This window comes from Phacochoerus africanus, chromosome 1 (assembly GCF_016906955.1).
Source record: "Phacochoerus africanus isolate WHEZ1 chromosome 1, ROS_Pafr_v1, whole genome shotgun sequence".
NCBI classification, from domain to species: Eukaryota; Metazoa; Chordata; class Mammalia; order Artiodactyla; family Suidae; genus Phacochoerus; species Phacochoerus africanus.
Genome location: NC_062544.1, coordinates 157880335 through 157900630, shown reverse-complemented (window position 1 = coordinate 157900630; position 20296 = coordinate 157880335). Strand labels below are relative to the sequence as shown.

The 20296-nt window shown below is 35.2% G+C and overlaps 1 protein-coding gene across 1 annotated transcript in view; it reads left to right on the top strand.

Annotated features, from left to right (window-relative positions):
- The window catches only part of STAG1 (stromal antigen 1), a 415995-nt gene that overhangs the window by 110289 nt on the left and 285410 nt on the right, over positions 1-20296 (top strand). Inside the window, exon 2 of the mRNA XM_047782999.1 lies at positions 18543-18650. Within this exon, the coding sequence (XP_047638955.1) occupies positions 18622-18650 (29 nt within the window). The 5' untranslated portion in view covers positions 18543-18621. The remainder of the gene's footprint in view (positions 1-18542; positions 18651-20296) is intronic.

Here is a 20296-nt window from a genome sequence, read left to right as displayed (position 1 = left end):
TGTGCCTTTGGTTTTGTATCTAAAAAGTTGTCACTATATCCAAGGTCATCTAGATATATGTTATATTAAGAGTTTTACTTTTGAGTTTATATTTAGATCTTTGATCCATTTTGAGTCAGTTTTGTGGAGTGTAAGATCTGTGTCTGGATTCTTCTTTTTTTTCTCAACATGGATAACCAGTTTTAGCATCAAATGTTGAAAAGACGGTTTCCTCCATTGTGTCACCCTCGTTCCTTTGTCGAAGATCAGTTGACTGTATTTGTGTGGGCTCTCTGTACTATTTTATTAATCTATTCTTATTATTGTCTATTCTTTTCTCAATATCACAGTCTTGATTATTATAGTTTTAAAGCAAGTCTTAGATTCAGATAGTGTCAGTCTTCCAATTTTGTTCTCATTTTTCAGTATTGTTTTGCCTATCTTGGGTACAACTTTAGCATCAGTTTTTGATATACACAGAATAATTCTTTAGGAAATTGGTAGGGATTGTGTTGAATTTATAGGCCAAGTCGGGAAGGACTGATACCTTAACATTGAGGCTTCCTACCTGTGAATATGGAACAGCTGTCCACTTACATAGTTCTTAGATTTCTTTCATTGGAGTTTTGGAGTTTTCTTTGTCTAGATCTTGTCCACATTTTGTTGGATTTATACTCAGGTATTTCTCTTTTGGGGGAGTGCTAATGTAAATGGTGTTATATGTTCATTTCAGATTTCTCTTGTGTATTGCTATTGTATATGAAAGTGACTTTTATTTCAGATTTTCTTTATCCACAGTTATGTAATCTGCATACAAAGAAAGTTTGATTTCTTCCTTCCCAATCTGTATATGTTTTATTTCCTTATTGCATTAGCTCAGACTTCTTGTACACCGTTGAAAAGGAGTAGTAGGCAGAGACACCCCCTTGCTTTGATTCTCTTCTTAGGAGGAAAGCTTCTAGTTTCTCATCATTGTGTGTGTTGTTAGGTGTAGGAATTTTGGAGATATTCTTTATCAAGTTGAGGAAGTTCCCCTTTGTTTAAGTGTACAGAGTGGTTTTGTTTTGTTTTTTTGAGTCATGAATGGGTACTGGATTTTATCAAAATTGATGTTTTTCCTGAATTTATTGATATGAATATGTGGTTTTACTTCTTTGCTGCTTAATGTGATGCATTACATTATTTGATTTTCAAATTTTAACTAGCCTTGAATACATACCTGGGGTAAATCCCACTTGGTTGTGGTGCATAATTCTTTTAATACATTAAAAAAATTTTATTTGCTAATATTTTGTTGAGGATTTTTACATCTGTGTTCTTGAGAGATATTGATATATAATTTTCTGATAATATCTTTGGTTTTGGTGTTAGAGCGATACTGTCCTCATAGAATGATAGGAGATTTTCCCTCTACTACTACTTTCTGGAAGACATTTTAGAGGATTTTTATAACTTCTTCCTTAAATGTTTGGTAGAATTTACTACAGAACTCATCTGGGTCTGGTGCTTCCTGAGTTGGCATGTTTTAAATTACCAATTCAGTTTCTTTTATGTAGGCCTCTTTAGATTGTCTGTTTCTTGTGAGTTTTGGCAAGTTTTATCTTTCATAGAGTTGTTTCATTTCATCTAGGTTTATCAAATTTGTGAGCATATTCTTAGTTTTATTTTATTATCCTTTTAATATCATGGAATTCTGTACTGCTGTTTTCTCTTTCTGATATCAGTAATTTGTGTCCTTTTTTCTTAGTTATTGGGGCTAGAGGTTTATTGATTTTATTGATCTTTTCAAAGAACCAGCTTTTGGTTTTAGTAATTTTAATCACATTTTTGATTTACTGTTTTTCACATTCTTTGACTTTTGCTCTACTTATTATTATTTCTTTTCTAATGCTTAGTTTTTATTTAATTTGCTCTTTTTTCTAGTTTCTGAAGATGGAAGCTTAGATGATTGATTTTAGATTTTTTTTTCCTTTCTAATATATGCATAAATGCTGTAAGTTTTTCTGAAGCACTACCTTTGCTGCATCCTATAAATGTTGATAGGTTGTACTTTCATGTTCATTTATTTGAAAATGTTTTAAAGTTTCTGTTGAGAGTTCTTTTTGATTCAGGAGTTATTTAGAAGTGTGTTGTTTAATCTCCAGGTGTTTTGGGATTTTCTAGTTGTCCTTATGTTATTGATTTCTAGTTTACTTCCCTTGTAGTCTGAGGTCATAAATCATATGATTTCTGCTTTTTCACATTTGTTAAGGGTATTTTATGGCCCAGAATGTGATTTGTTCTGATGCACTTAAGAGGAATGTGAATTCTGCTATTGCTGGATAAAGTAGTTTCTAGATGTTCATTATATCCAGTTAATTGATGGTGTTATTGAGTTCACCTGTGTTTTTCCTGATTTTCTGCCTGCTTTTTACTAGTTTTGTTGCCATTTTTTATCTTTCAGAAGTTTGACAAAATGAAGGAAACAGCTCTTTTGAATTTTATTTTGAATATGAAAACTGATGGGTAAAATGGAAGAGTCAGAAACCCTGAAAAGAAGTAATCAGGTCTGCTAGAAGACATTGGTGATGATGAGAATGTACCTTAGGTATTAGAAAAACTTTCAGACTGAGAAAGACATGTACGTTGTTGTTGTTCTTTTTTGTTTTCTGGCCACACCCATGGCATAGATTTGACCAGGGATTGAACCTGTGCTACAGCGGTGACATGAGCTGCTGCAGTGACAATGCCAGATCCTTAAACTGCTGCACCATAGGCAAACTCCCGTATATGTTCTTTTAGGTAGAGAATCTTCAAAACCAAAATACCTCAGAAAGAATGGGGAATTTTCGCTCTTAAAAGTGAAAATTAGCACAATGCCTAGCATGTAGGCAGTACTTAGAAGATGCTTATTTAATGAATGGTGGATGTTCTCAATAAAGGGGAAAAAAAATGAAAGCAAGTGGTTATAGAGCAATACCAGTTTAAGGAAGTCTATCTTTAAAAATGGAATAGATGGATTTGTCACCACTGATGAATTACAAGATTAGTAGAACTATAGGAACAATGTTAGGATGGCTTACAAAAAATATACTAAGTACAAACAAGACTTTTAAAGCTATGATTAGAATGGAAATAAAGATTAAGGGATGGTATAATGTGAAAGACTGGTACTCATCATTTCTTTTTTTCTTTTTTTGTTTTTAGGGCCACACCCACAGCATATGGAGGTTCCCAGGCTAGGGGTTGAACTGGAGCTGCAGCTGCTCGTCTACACCACAGCCACAGCAACGCAGAATCCAAGCCATGTCTGCAACCTACACCACAGCTCGTGGCAATGCCAGATCCTTAACCCACTGAGTGAGGCCAGGATCAAACCCACACCCTCATGGATACTAGGTGGATTCGTAGCCCGCTGAGCCACAATGGGAACTCCTCACATTTATTTTTACCTTCTCTTCCAAGGGAAGTATTTTTGAAGCTGTAGAGAATACTCAGAGCAAAATGTATAGGTTTCTAAGACAGAGTTGGATGTACTTAATAAAATAAAGAGATTGAGAGTCTACTCTTGTTGGTCAATCCTCTTTTCCTACAACCTCTAACAGCCGCTAATTAGTTCTGTGTCTCTGTGGTTTTCTATAATAAGTAAAAATGGAATTCTAAAATAAGTACGTGGTCTATGTACTTGAGATTCATCAATATTCTGAGATTTATCAATAGTCCATTCCTTTTAATTGTTGGTTAGTATTCTGTTTTGTGGATGTACCATGGTATATTTATGTAGTCATTCAATTAAGGAGATTTTGTGTTACGTTTGCAGTTTTTGGCAATTTTAAATAAAGCTGCTGTAAACATTTGAGCACGTGTTTTTACAAATAAGAACATAGCTTTCTTTTCACCTGGATAAATACCTAGGAGTGGCATTGCTCAGTCATATGGTTAGTGTGTGATTAACTTTTAAAGGACTTGCCAGTTTTTCAAAAGAGGGAACAAAAGAGTTCCCTCCAACTGTGTATGAGGTTTCCAGTTGTTCTTATTTCTCACCAACACTTAAAATGATCTTTTTAGTTTTAGTCATTCTAGTCTGTATATAGTAGTATCTGATTGCATTTCTAATTTCCATTTTCCTAATGGTTGAAAGCATGCGTTGGAGTATTTGTCACTCTTTTATCTTTGGTGAAGTGTAGATTCAAATCTTTCACTCTTTTTTTTTTTAAAAGAACTGTTTCGTTTCTTATATTTGAGTTTTGAGAGATCTTTATTCTTTCTACAGGTTCTGTCAGATATGTGATTTGCCGGTGTTTTCTTAGTGCGTGACTTGTTTTTAATCTTTTTTTTAATTTTTATTTTTGTCTTTTATCTTTTTAAGGCCTCACCAACAGTATATGGGTGTTCCCAAGCTAGGGGTCAGATCGGAGCTGTAGCCGCTGGCCTATGCCATAGCCACAACAACGCTGGATCCATTCCGTGTCTGTAACCTGCACCACAGCTCACAGCAGTGCGGATCCTTAACCCACTGAGTGAGGCCAAGGATCAAACTCGCATCCTCATGGTTGCTAGTTGGGTTTGTTAACCACTGAGCCACGACAGGAACTCCTGTTTTTAATCTTTTAGCAATAACTTTTGCAGAGAAAAAAGGTGAATCCAGTTAACTTTTTTTCTGTTTGCTTTAAGTCCTATGCTTTTGGTGTCATATGTAAGAACTCATTACCTACCCCAAGATAACAAAGTTTTTTTCACATTATCATCTTCCATTTTGTGATTATAGCCATCCTAATAATTGCAAAATTATATCACTTTGTGGCTTCGATTTACATTTCTCTAATGATGTTGAGCCTCAAATTTTTAAATGTGCTTATTGGTCAGTAATATATCTTCTTTGGAGAAATGTCTGAGTCCTTTGACTTTTTTTAATTGGAATTTTTTGTCTTATTGGATTGTAAGAAATTAAAATCGACTTGAACAACATGGGTTTTGAACTATATGGGTCCATTTAGACAGAATTTTTTCAGTAAATAACATACTGTAGTACTATATGATGCACGGTTGGTTGAATCTGTGGATGTGGAACTGTGACTAAGGAAGACAGACTGTAAAGTTACATGTGAATTTTCAGCTGTGTGTGGAGATTAGAGCTCCTAACCCCAGTGTTCTTCAAAGGTCAACTCTGTGTTCTAGATACTACGTTTTTATCAGATGTAAGATTTGGAGATATTTTCTCTCGTCCTTTGGTTGCCTTTTGACTTTATTGATAAGGTCCTTGGATGTAAAAAAGTTTTTTATTTGGATGAAGTCCAACTTATTTTTTCTTTTGTTGCTTGTGCTTTTGGTGTCTTATCCAAGGATTCGTTGCCAAATCTAGTGTCATTAAGCTTTTCCCCTGGTTTTTCTTTGAAGAGTTTTATAGTTTTAGCTGTTAGGCTTAGGTATTTGATCCATTTTCAGTTAGTTTTTGTATATGGTGTAAAGTGAGGGTTCAACTTCATTCTTTTGTATGTGAATATCTATTTTCTCAGCACCATTAAAAAAAAAAGACAGCCTTTCCCCCATTGCATGATCTTGGCTCCCTTACCAAAAATCATTTGCTCATATGAGGGTTTATTTCTGGGCTCTTTGTTCTTCTGGCCTGTATTAGTGTAATCTTTTGATTACTGTCACTTTATGGTAAATTTTGAACTGAAGAAGTTTGAGACTTCCAACTTTGGTCCTTTTCCCCCCAAGATTGTTTAGGCTTTCAAGTGTCCTTTTCTTGAGATTGCATGAGAATTTTGGATGGGATTTTTATATTTCTGCAAATAAGTAATTGCGATTTGGTGATTGTATTTAATCTGTAGGTTGTTTTGGCTAGTATTGACATCATTACAATATTAATTTCTCCCATTGGTGAATGAATCCTCACCTTGGTTAATTTTAAGTATTTCATTTATTCTGATGTGATATACATTAAATTTTTTCTTTTATTTCTTTTTTGGTTTCTTTATTGTCACTGCACAAACATAGAGCTTATTTCTGCATGTTGATTTTGTATCCTGTAAGGTTGTTAAACTTGTTTTTTAGTTCCAAAAAAGAAACACAGTTGACTTTTTTTTTTGTATATTATCTTGGACCCAAATACAAAATACTTTTTTCTATTAGTATTTGGTTGTTGTTGATTCTTTGAGACTTTCTATGTATAAAGAATTTGTCATTTATAAGTAGAGTTAGTTTTACTTTTTTTTCTATTTGGATGCAATTTATGCCTGCTTAATTGTTCTGCTTGAACATAGAGTGATTTGTTGAAAGCTCTGGTAAAAATGGACATTGTTGACTTCTTCCTGATTTTAGGTGGAAAGCTTTATTTTAGTCTTTCAAGTTTGATTATGAAGTTACTTATGTGTTTTTCATAAATGCTCTTTATATTAAAATTCCCTTCTACTCCTAGTTTTTGGAAAATTTTTTTTTTAATCTTAAGAGTATTTTGGCCCTTTGGTGTCCCTTGGGATTTTTGTAAACTGCTTTTTGTCATTATTTGAGATGATTATGTGGTTCCTTTTTTCCTTCTTTCAAATAATGTATTATCTCAAATGATTTTCAAATTCCTGTCAAATTCCTGTGGACAAATAATATACACCACTTGTCCATGGTATATATTACATTTACTATGTAGTTGATCCTGTTTGCTAGTATTTTTTTTTTTTGAGGATTTTCTGCATTTATATTTATAGGGGAAATTGGTCTGTAGATTTGGTTTGGTTCTTTTTTGGTGATGTCTTTGGCTTTTGTGTAAAAGAAATGCCTCAGAGATGGTGTTAGAAAGTCTTTTTTCTTTGTATATTTTAAGCAAGAAGTTGAAAAGGATTGGTGCTATTTCTTCTTCAAATTGCTTGTCGAATTCATCAATAAAGCTATCCTGTTCTGGACTTTTTTGTTGGGAGATTTTGATAGCTGATTTAGTCTCTTTGCACATTATAGTTCTGTTCTGATTTTTTATTCTTTTTTGAACCTCTTAATATAGGTTATGCAGTTTATTGGCACACAGTTGTCTATTCTGTTCTCTTAAAATCTTTGTTTCTGTAAGGTTGATATTAATATTTTTCCTAACTGAAAGTTTGTCAATACTATGAATATATTTAAAAAAATTTTTTTTCGGTATCATTAATTATGTTTTTTCTTTAGTCTCTCTTGTTTATTTCAGCTTTAATTTTTATTATATCTTAACTTTTGCTGTTTTTAGATTTAATTTCCTCTTTTTCTCATTAAAGTATAAAGTTATTGAATTGATTTTTTTTTTTTAAGTGTAGATGTTTACTGCTGTATTTCCCTCTGAGCACTGCTTTTGCTGCATCTCATAAATTTTGGTATGCAGTGTTTTTGTTTCATTGGTGTCAAAGTTTCCTAATTTGTCTTGTGATTTCTTCTTTGACTCATTAGTAATTTAATGAGTGTTGTTTAGTGTCACCATACTTGTGGATTTTCTGGGTTTTCTCCTTTTAACTTATTTCTGCTTCCTTTTCATTGTGCTCTATGAAGACATTTTCTATGATTTCAACCTTTTAAAACTTGAGACTTTTTTGTGACCTAATTAGCTATCCTAGAGAATGTTGTATGTGCACTTGAGAATAATGCATGTTCTGTTGTTGGGTGGAGTGTTCTATATATGTCTGTTAGGTGTATTTGGTTTATAATGTTGCTTAAGTCCTTTGTTTTCTTATTAATCTTCTGTCTTTATCTTCTGTGTTTTATTGAAAGTGGTGTAAGGAAATTACAGTCTGTTACTACAGCAATGTCTCTTTCTACCTTCAACAATTTCTTAAGTGTTTATGTCATATATTTTGAGACTTTGTTGTTTGTTGTACATACCTTTTTAATTGTTACAGCTTCCAGGTAAATTGACCATTTTTACCTAGTACATTATGTCCCCCTCTTTGTCTCTCGTAATAAATTTGTCTTTAAATTAATTTTGTCTGATATTAGCATAGCCACTCTAGCCTGTTTTTTTGTTACTCTTTGCATAGAATATTATTTTTGCATCTTCTTACTTTAACCTCTTTGTGCATTTAAATTTGAAATGAGTTTCTTGTAGATACCATATAATTGGATCATTTAAAAAATATCCGTGTTACCAATCTATCTCTTAACTAATTAGCTTAATGTATTTATATTTATGGAAATTACTGATAAGACTTGCCATTTTGCTATTTTTCTTGTTTGTTTTATGTCTTTTTTATTGCTCAGTTCCTCCATCGCTGCCTTCTTTTGTGTTTGATTCTTTTCTAGTATATCATTTTCATTGTTTTAATATTTTACATTACTTTCTTAGTAATTATCATGGTGATAACAATTCATATATTGTGTTTATTCCAATCTAGTTTGAAATGATAGTAATTTAGCTTTTCATATATACATACATATATATATATATATATAGTCATCAAATATATTGAGGGTTCAATTCTAGATTACCCACAGTAAAGCAGATATGATAACAATGTGAGTCATTTGAGCTTTTCAATTTCCAGTGCATATAGATGTTACATTTATACCATACTGTAGTCTGTTAAGTATTCAGTAACATTATGTCTTATACCTTTATGTACATACATAAAAATATATTTATTGCTAAAACATGCTAACCATCATCTGAACTTGCAGTGAGTTGTTTTTTTGCTGAAAGAGGGTCATGCTTCATAGTTGATGGCTGCTGAATGATCAGGGTAGTGGTTGCTGAAGGCAGAGGTGATTGTGGCAGTTTCTTAAAATAACAAGATGACAGTAAAGTTTGCTGCATTGGTGGACTCTTCCTTTCATGAATGATTTCTCTGTAGCATGCCATGCTGTTTGATGGCATTTTACCTACAATAGAACTTTCAGAATTTAGAGTCAGTCCTCTCAAACCCAGCTACTGCTTTATCGGTTAAGTTTGCGTAATATTCTAAATACTTTGCTGTCATTTCTGTGATCTTCTCAGCGTCTTTACTAGGAGCGGAGTCCATCTCCAGAAATTACTTTTCTTTGTTCACCCCTAAGAAGCAACTACTCATCTATTAGTTTTCGTCATGAGATTTGTAGCAATGCAGTCACATATTCAAGACTCTATTTCTAATCCTAGTTCTAATCCTGTTTCATTACACCTGAAGTTCTTTCCCCCACCAAAGACTTGAACCCCTCAAAGTCATCTGTGAGGGTTTGAATCAACCCTTTGCAAACCCCTGTTCATGTTGGTATTTTTCACCTCTTCTCATGAAACATGAATGTCATTAATGGCATCTAGAATAATGAATATTTTCCAGGTTTTCCACTGGCTTTGCCTAGATTCATCAGAGGCATTACTGTCTATGGCAGCTACAGCTTTATGAAATGTATTTCTTAACTAATAAAACTTGAAAATTGAAATACCTCCTTGTTTGCTTTGTCAGGAAGTGTGAAAACAACATAAATCTCACTGTGCATCTTTATCAGAGCTCTTGGGTGACCAGGTGCATTGTCAGTGAACAGTAACATTTTGAAAGGAGTCTTTTTTCCTGAGTGGTAGACTTCAACAGTGGCCTTAAAATATTCACTAAATCATGTTGTGAACAGATGTGATGTCATCCAGGCTTTGTTGTTCCATTTCTAGAGCCCAGGCAGAGTAGATTTAGCATAATTCTTAAGGGACCCTAGGATTTTTGGAATGGTAAATGAGTATTGGCTTCCATTTAAAGTCACCAGTCCTTAGAAATTGTGCCTGTCCTTTGAAGCTTTGAAGCAGTTGTTAAAGACCTAAATGGTATCTTCTTCCAATATTATGTAGTTTTGTCTACACTGAAAATCTTTTCTTTGGTATAGGTATCTTTTGTGTGTGTGTGTGTGTTTTGCCATTTCTTGGGCCGCTCCCATGGTATATGGAGGTTCCCAGGCTAGGGGTCTAATCAGAACTGTAGCCACCAGCCTATGCCGGAGCCACAGAAGCATGGGATCCAAGCTGCGTCTGCAACCTACACCACAGCTCATGGCAACGCCGGATCCTTTAACCCACTGAGCAAGGGCAGGGACCGAACCCGCAACCTCATGGTTCCTAGTCGGATTCATTAACCACTGTGCCATGACAGGAATTCCTGGTGTAGGCATCTTAACTAATTATCTGAACTAGATCTTCTGGATAACTTGCTGCAACTCCTACATCAGCACTTGCTGCTTTACTTTGCACTTTTATGTTATGGAGATAACTTTTTTCTTTAAGCCTCATGAACTAACTAACCTCTACTAGATTGAAACTTTTCTTCAGCTTCTTCACTTCTCTTAGCCTTTGTAAAATTGAAGGGAGTTAAGCCTAGCTCTGGATCAGGCTTTGGCTTAAGGGAATGCTGTAAGTGGTTTTGTTCTTCTATCCAGATTACTAAGACATTCTCTATATCAGCAATAACACTGTTTTGCTTTCTTATCATTTGTGTGTTCCCTGGAATAGCACTTTCAGTTTCCATTAAGAACTTTTTCTTCCCATTCACAACTTGGCTAACATCTTGCACTGCGAGATGCCAAGCTTTTGATCTGTTTCAGCTTTCAACATGCCTTCCCTGGACTTACTCATCTCTAGCTTTTTTTTTTTTTTTTGTCTTTTGACTTTTTAGGGCTGCACTTGCGGCATATGGAGTTTCCCAGGCTAGGGGTCATATCAGAGCTGTAGCTGCCTGCCTATGCCACAGCCACAGCAATAAGAGATCCGAGCCACATTTGTGACCTATACCACAGCTCATGGCAACGCAAGGCCAGGCATTGAACATGTGTCCTCCTGAATCCTAGTCGGGTTCATTAACCATTGAGCCACAGCGGGAACTCCATCTCTAGCTTTTGACGGAAAGTGAGAGATGTAAAATTCTTCCTTTGACTTGAACACTTAGTGGCCATTGTGGGTTTATTAATTGGCCTAATTTCAATATTGTTATTTCTCAATGAATAGGAAGGGAGTGAGACAGAGGAATGGCTGATCAATGGAGCAGTCAGAACCCATGCATCATTTAATGATTATGTTTGCCATTTTGTGTGAATGTCATTCATGACCCCCAAACAATTGTGATAGTAACATCAAAGGTCACCATAACATAGTAATAATAATAATAATGAAAAGTTTAAAATATTCTAAGAATTACCAAAAAGTGACACAGATGTGAAGTGAGCAAGCGCTGCTGAAGAATGGTAATGATGGGCTAGTAGAGTTGCCACAAAATCTTAAATTTGTTAAAGATTGTAAAGCAGAGTGTAATAAAATGAGGTATACTTATAATAACTTGTAAATTTTTGCTTTTTCCATCCCTTATATTATTGTTACATATTCCATCTTTTGATTCAAAGAAATGGGAAGATATCCCATACTCTTGGATTAGAAGAATCAATATGTTAAAATGTCCATACTACTCAAAGCAATCTACAGATTTAATGCAATCTTTAATTTAAAGATACCCATGATGTTTTTCACAGAACTAGAATAAATAGTTCTAAAATTTATGTGGAACCACATGAGACCCAGAATTGCCAAAGCAATCCCAAGGAAAAAGAACAAAGCTAGACACATAACCCTTCCAGACCTCAAACAATACTATAAAGCTGCAGTAACCAAGACAGTGTGATATTGGCAAAGAAACAAACAAATTAATGGAACAGTATAAAGACCCCAGAAATTAACCCACACACCTATGGTCAAGTATTCTGTGTCAAAGGAGGCAAGACTATATAATGAAGAAAATATAGTCTAAAGCAAGTGTTATTGGGGAAGCTGGACCGTTACATGTAAAGCAATGAAATTAGAACAGTCCCTCACACTATACATAAGAATAAACTCAAAATGGTTTATAGACCTAAATGTAACACATGACAGCATAACAATCTAAGAAGAGGACAGAGGCAAGACATTCTTTGACCTAAATTGTAGCGATATTTTCTTAGATCAATCTCCCAAAGGAAAGATAAACAAATGGGACCTAATCAAACTTAAAACTTTTGTATAGCAAAGGAAACTATGAACAAAACAAAAAGACAATCTTCAGACTGGGAGGAAATATTTGCAAATGATGCAATCATTGGGTTAATATCCAAAATACACAAATAGCTCATACAACTCAATAACAAAGAAACAACCCAATAGAAAAATGGGCAGAAGACCTGAATAGACATTTTTGCAAAGAAGTCTTAGAGATGACAACCACATGAAAAGATGTTCAGCATCGCAAATTATTAAAGAAATGCAAATGAAAATCACAGTGAGGCACCATCTCACACCAGCCACAATGGCTGTTACAAAAAGTCTAGAAATAATACTGGAAAGAGTTTGGAGAAAAGGGAACCCTCCTACCCTTGATGGTAGGATATAAGTTGGTGCACTCACTATGGCAAACAGTGTGGAGATTCCTTACTGTTTTCTACTAAAAATAGAGCTGCCATATGATCCAGCAATTTTACTCCTGGGTATATATCTGGAAAAAGTGAAAACTCTAATTTGAAAAGATACATGCATCCCAGTGTTCATAGCCACAGTATTTACAATAGCCAAGACATGGGAACAACCAAGTACTCATTAATAGACAGTTGGCTTAAGGTGAGATATAATATATACACATACATGCATGCACACACACAAGCATGTGTGCACGCACACACGAATCTTACTCAGCCAAAGCAGAATGAAATACTGCTATTTGCAGCAGCATGGATAGACTTAGGGAATATTATATTTAGCAAAGTCAGTCAGAAAGATAAATGTATGATACCACTTCCATGTGAAATCTAAAAAAAAAAAATACAAATGAATCTATGTACAAAACAGAAACAGACACAAGACATAGAAAACAAATTTATCATTACCAAATAGGGGAAAAAATGGACAAATTATGAGTATGGGATTAACAGATCTAAACTACTCCACACAAAATAGATAAGCAACAGGGATTTACTATATATAGCACAGGGAATTATATTCAATGTCATATAATAACCTATAATGGAAAATAATCTGAAAAAAATCACATAACTGAATCACTTTGCTGTACACAATTTCAACAACCAACTCTGTTTCAGTAAAAAGTAAGTTATATATCTTTAGATTTTGTGCATTCATTAATACAGGTATACAACTGTTTTATGTACTTTTATTTTAAATCATGTTGGAAACAAACATAGGAATTATAAACCAATGGGAGAAAAAAATTTATGTATACATATATGTGTAAGTTCCCATGCTGTACAGTGGGAGAAAAAAAGTGTGTTGGGGGAAATAACAATAAAAAATAAATTAAAAAATATATATAACAGAAAAAATAAAATAAACCAAAAAGTAAAAAAAAAAAGTATTTATCTATGTAGCTAATTTTTCCAGTGATCACCTTTTTTCCTATGACTTCGACTTGTTTGTTGTTTCTTTTCTGCATGAAGGATTCCCTTTAATATTTCTTATAGGGTAGGTCAGGTCTAGCAACAAACTTCTTCAGTTTTTGTTTTTTTAGGAAAATCTTGATTTCTCTGCCATTTTTGAGTGATATTTTGCTGAGTGTAGAATTCTTATTTGACAGTTTTCTTTCAGCATTTTAGATATGTCATATTACTGCCTTCTGTCTTCCATGACATTTAATGAGAAATTGACTAATAGTCTTACTGTGAATTCTGTGGATTACTCGTATATGACAAGGTGTTTTTGTTTGTTTTTGTGCTTCTTTAAAGATTCTCTCAATGTCTTTGGCTTTTACAGTTTGACTATACAGTTGGCCTTTGAATTACACAAGTTTGAATTGTACCTATCAAGTCTTATACAGGTTTTTTTTTTAAATAAATACTAAAATAGGAGTTCCTTTCATGGCTCAGTGGTAATGAACCTGACTCGTATTGCTGAGGATACAGGTTCGATCCCTAGCCTAGCTCAGTGGGTTAAAGGATCTGGCGTTGCCATGAGCTGTGGTATAGGTCACAGATGCGGCTCAAATCCCATGTTGCTGTGGCTCTGGCATAGACTGGTGGATACAGCTCTGATTTGACCCCTGGCCTGTGAACGTCCATGTGCCGCAGGTGCGGCCCTAAAAAAGACAAAAACAAAACAAAACACAACCTAAAATGTTACATAGTCTGTGGTTAGTTGAATCCACTGATTCAGAAGCGTGGATATGGAGGGCCAAGTATGAATTTATATGCAGATTTCTAACTACATGGGGTCAATGCCCCAACCCTGGCTTTGTTTAAGCGTTAGCTATAATTTGTATCTGTGAAACTCTTTAAAAATTTTTTTTTATCTTTTAAAGATTATTTTCCATTTATAGTTACTACAAAATGTTAGCTATATACCCTATGTTGTACAATACATCCTTGAGCCCATCTTATATCCAGCAGTTTGTACTTCCTACTCCCCCACCGCTATATCTCCTCAACCCTCCAACCAGTAATTTGTTCTTTATGTATCTGTGGGTGTGTCTCTTTTGAGTTTTTCCAACTTCTTGATTGTGTAGCTTTCCATATTTGATTTAAAATTGGGAGGGTTTTTTTTTTTTTTTTTGACTTTTTGTCTATATATTCTTTGTACCCCTCTCTCTTCATCTACTTCTGGAAGTCTGTGTTCTCTGGAAGTCTCACTTCAATAACTAAGCTTAACTGGAGATGGTTTCTGTCAAATTCTTTTTTTTCCCCCTGTTAATGGGCCATACTTTAATGTTTCTTTGTATGCCTTTTGACTTTTGTTGTTGTTGTTGTTAAAAACTGGACATTTTGAATATTATAATGTTGAACTCTGTACACTTGATTCTCCTTCACATGGTTTACTGTCGTCTTCTTAAGGGCCACAGTCATTCTTTATTTACATTTCTAAACTCTTTGCAAGGACTGTACTCTTTGTCATGTGTGGTTACTGAAATTTTGTTGTCTTGGTGTTTAGCAGTCATTTCACAGAGTTCCTTATCCAAGGGGAGTTGAAAGAAAAAAGGTAATCTCTTGATGTTTGCAGGTAGTCTGTTAGCCAAAGTACTTCTTCAGGGATTAGCCTATCTACAGTTCTCAGTATTCACGTTGTACTTGCAGAGAACAAAGATCGGCTAGAGTTGTAAGCCTCTGCTCTTCTAAGGTCTTGTCTTAAGAATTCATCCAACCTGAGCATTCATGTAGCACTCTACATTTCCTGGTATATGTGATAGCTCTTTAAAACTCTTATTCCTCCAAATATCTTACTCTTCAGTCTTTTTATTTTGAAACTGTTTAGATTGATGTTTTGCCATCCATCATCTCTTGCCCCAGGCAGCTACTTGTGTTGTATCTTTAAATACTATTGAAAGATAACACTCTTTCCAAAAAAGAAAAACCCTTCAAAATACTCAGCCACAGTTTTTGAGAACAGGTCCATGGTGTTCTCTTTGGCACCAGGAAGCTCCACCAGTAACTTGGTTTGCTGCCTTTTGTGGGCGACATTGAGCTGGGGGAGGGGAGATGGTGAACAAAAATGCTGCAATGCTTTCTTATCAGCTATAGTAGACTCTCTGGTAGACACTCTTCTCTTTGTCATAAGTTTTTATTTGATTTTAGATGTCCACAAATGATGATTTTTGTCTTTTTTTTTTTTTTTTTTTTTTTGATTGTACCTGAGACATATGGAAGTTTCCAGGCCAGGGGTTGAATCTGAGCTGCAGCTGTGACCTCCACTACAGTTGTGGCAATGCCGGATACTTAATCTGCTGTGCCACAGCGAAGTTCTATTTTTGTCATTTTTTGCCAGGCTATGGGTTGCTTCACTGGATGGCCTAATAATTGGAGTTTCCTACTCCTCCATTTTTCCTTTCTTTCATTTTGAAAGAGTAGTAATTCAGGGTTCATGGTTTTTTTCTTTTCCATTATTCCATTGTCTTTCACCTTAGGTACTTTCTACCAAAAAGTTTGATATAATTTTATGTTCATTTTTCTTTTTGTGAGGAATTATGTTCCTTTAGCTTCCTTTTCTTTTTTTTTTCTTCTTCTTTTTTTTTTGTCTTTTTTCCATTTCTTGGGCTGCTGCCGTGGCTCTGAGCTGCGTCTGCAACCTACACCACAGCTCATCGCAATGCCAAATCCTTAACCCACTGAGCAAGGCCAGGGTTGAATCCGCAACCTCATGGTTCCTAGTCAGATTCGTTAACCACTGAGCCACGATGGGAACTCCAACTTCCTTTTGAATTTTCTTAGTTTTTAAGCAATATTTATATTTTAGAATATTCTTCTTAAGAATTCTCTGATCTTTCATCTGTGTTTTAATGTCTTAAATTATTTTTAGAAAGTTCTTTGTTATTTCTCAAAATTTTATATATATATATATACATATATATATATATACACATATATATATATATATGTATATATATATATATATACACATGTATTTTTTTTTGGCCTCCTCACTGCATGTGGAGTTCCTAGGCCAGGGATCAGATCCGAGCCACAGTTGTGACTTAAGCCGCAGCTACGGCACTGCCAGATCCTTAACCCACTGTGCCAGGTTGGAGATCAAACCTATGTCCCAGCGCTGCCAAAAAACTCCACCTATTCCATTGTGCCACAGTGGGAACTCTTCAAATTTTTATTTTTCCTCTATCTTTCCTTTTTGATACTGTATCATGGCCTATCTTGGATGCTCTCTTTTGTCTCACTTCCTCTGATATTCTTTTTTTCTTTAATAAACTTATTTTTTAAGGGAAGTTTTAGATTCACAGCAGAATTGAACAAAAGGTAGAAAGATTCCTCCTATAATCCATGTTCCCATATACATACAGCCTCTCCCTCTATTAATATCCCACATCAGGATGGTATATCTGTTACAGTCAGTAAACCTGCCTTGGACATGTCATTATTACGCAGTGTCTGTAGTTTATATTAGGGTTCACTCTTTGTGTTATATATTCTGTAGGTTAGATGTACCTATCATGGTAGTATCGTACAAAATAGTTTCACTGCCACCAAAATCTTTCTTCCCACTGTTCATCTCTCCTACCTGATAACTTCTGGCAGTCACTATATTTTCACTGTTTCTATACTTTTGCCTTTTCCAGAATGCCATATAATTCAAATCATATTGTATGTAGCTTCTTTGACTTAATAATATTCATTTGAGTTTCCTTCATGTCTTTTCCTGACTTGGTAGCTCATCTCATTTTAGTGTTAAATAATGTTGCATTATCTGCATGTACCACAGTTTATTTATCCATTCACCTTCTAAAGTTTTCTGTTTTGGCAATTTTGAATAATGCTGCTATAAACATCTTTGTGGAGGCTTTTGTATAGATGTAAATTTTCAGTTAATTTGAATAAATACCAAGGAATGTGATTGCTGGTAGTACTGGTTGATTGTAGTCTATCTATTCCGGCATATTCATTTTATTTTAAAATAATTTTCTTTTTCAAAGACCTAAATGGGGAGTTTCTGCTGTGGCACAGTTAAGAATCTGACTGCAGTGGCTCAGGTCACTGCAGAGGTATGGGTTTGCTCCCCTGCCTGGTGCAGTAGGTTAAAGCATTTGACATTGTCACAACTGTGGCATAGGTCACAGCTACAGCTCAGATTCAGTCCCTGGCCTGGAACTTCCATATATTGTGGGTGTGGCCATTAAAAATAAAACGACCTAAGTGGACATTTTCCTAAAGAAGGTGTGCAAATGACCAAAAACTACATGCAAAAGTACTCAGTATCACTAATCATTAGGGAAATGAAAATCAGAGCCATAATGAGATATCATTTCACACCTGTTAGGATGTCTTATCAAAAATACAAAATATATATTCTGGTTGAGGATGTGAGGAAGATGGAACCCTTATTTACTGTTATTGCAAATGCAAAGTGTTACAGCCTCTGGAAAAGAGAATGGAGGTTCCTCAAAGAATTAAAAATAAAACTTCTTTATTATACAGCAATCCCACTTCTGGGTATAAATCCAAAAGAAATGAAATCAATTTCCCAAAGAGGTAGATGTACTCCTGTGCTCATAGCAGCATTGTTCACCATAACTAAGGGATGGAAACAACTTTAGTGTTCTTGGACATATGAATAAAGAGAACTTGGGTGTGTATGCGTGTGTGTGGTGTGTGTGTGTGTGTGTGTGTGTGTGTGTGTGTACAGTGGAGTATTAGTCTTTAAAAAAAGGGAAATATCGTTTGACAACATAGATTAACTTGGAGGGCATTATACTAAGTGAAATAAGCTAGACAGAGAAAGATAAAGATTACATGGAATCACTTATATGTGGAATCTTAAAAAAGGGGAAGGAATTCATAGAAAAGAGTGCAAAAGTGTGGTCACCAGAGGTCAGGTGGTGGGGGGAATAGGGAGGGGTTGGTGAAAGAGTGCAAATTTTGTTATAAATGAATATGGTCTGAGGATCTAAAGTATAATATGGTGATTATAGTTGATAACACTGTTTTGTATAATTGACATTTGTAAGAGGGTAGAACTTAAATGTTCAGAACCAAAAAAAGTAAAATGTGAGATGATGGATGTGTTAGTTAACTCAGTGGGAGAAAGCCCATCACAATGTATCCATATAGCAAATCCTGCTATAAATATCTTACAATTTTATTTGTCAGTTATACCTCAGTAAAACTGGAAAATAATTTTCTTTCCTTTTTTTTTTTTTAATTCACAGGATTGCCTTTGAGGTTGTTTTAAATTGAGTTGCACAGCACTTGATTCTTTTGCTCCATTGTGGAAAGATCTTTACAGCAATGATTACTTCAGAGTTACCAGTGTTACAGTAAGTATTATAGCTTTCTTTTTTTTTTAATGCATGTAACACTTTTTCTATATCGAAATGCTCTCATTAATGAGACACATCAAATATGTTATCTGATAGTTGAGCAATATGTTTGAAATAAAAGAACTCTTAGAAGGTGTAGTTGCCATATTCATCTGTGGCTCTTGCCATATTGTAATGTCACTGTGTTCTGTGTTACTGAACAAAAAACCATGTTAGGAGTCAGTAAATTATGACCACAGGCCAAATCCAGCATGCGGACTTTTTTTTTTGTCTTTTTTTGCTATTTCTTGGGCCACTCTTGCGGCATATGGAGGTTCCCAGGCTAGGGGTCGAATCGGAGCTGTAGCCGCCGGCCTACGCCACAGCCACAGCAACGCGGGATCTGAGCCATGTCTGCAACCTACACCACAGCTCATGGCAACGCTGGATCATTAATCCACTGAGCAAGGGCAGGGACCAAACCCGCAACCTCATGGTTCCTAGTCAGATTCGTTAACCACTGCGCCACGACGGGAACTCCAGCATGTGGACTTTTTATATATAAAATTATGTTATTGGAACAGAGTCACACTAACTCCTTTGCATATTTTTTATGACTGCTTTTGTGCTACAGGTTGTGATATTGAATTGCCTGCAGAGCATAAGTATTTTGTTTAGTTACTTAGAAAAAGTTTGTAGACCTCTGTCCTGTATCACACTAACTTCCTCACTCCCATGCCAGGGCTTCTTTTTCCTGAGATTGAGATTCCCATTGGTGAGCCCTTCTTGGCATTTCTGGTGGCATCTCATTAGAATTGTTGGAATCGTTGGAGAGATTCTGAATTTGGACTTACTTTGGATTCTTTGGGAAATGTGATCAGTGTAATGGCAGATACTTTTTCTTTTATAGGTTTCGTTTAGATACAAATTAGGAATCTGCTTCTATGTAATAAAAACACTTCAGTTATACTGAAAGTGACCAATAGGTTATATAATTATTTATATGATTTTATAGTCCCAGATTATCTATATACAAGAGACTGAGGTCACCTTCTAGTTTGTCTCCTGGCCTTCTGTTTGTTTTTTGGTTTTTTGGTTTTTATTTGCTTTTTAGGGCTATACCCATGGCATATGGAGGTTCCCAGCTGCCTGCCTACACCACAGCCACAGCAACACCAGATCTGAGCCTTGTCTGCTACCTACACCACAGCTCACGGCAACACCGCATCCTTAACCCACTCAGCGAGGCCAGGGATTGAACCCTCAACCTCGTGGTTTCTAGTCAGATTCATTTCCGCTGTGCCATGAGGGAACTCCCTGGCCTTGTTTTTCTTTCAGACGAAGAAGAAAGAAAGCTTTTTTTCTCTTAAGACAAAAAGTTGTCCAAGTTACTTTACCTGCTGAAAAACAATCAATACCTACCCTCCTTTTTTTTGCCCAAATTTAGGAAATAAATAAGCCCTTTCTATTTACTTAACATCATGCCTCTTTATTAGTCTTTAACTTGAACGTAGTACCTAGTTCAGACATCTCCATCTAGTATTTCTTTGTACTTTTGTTTATCTTCATTCTGCCTGCAGTCCCTACATACCTCTTTGCTTACCTGGCAAACTCAGGTAGACCTGTGGGTCTTAGCTGAGGTATGCCTCCAGCAAAGCTCCTCT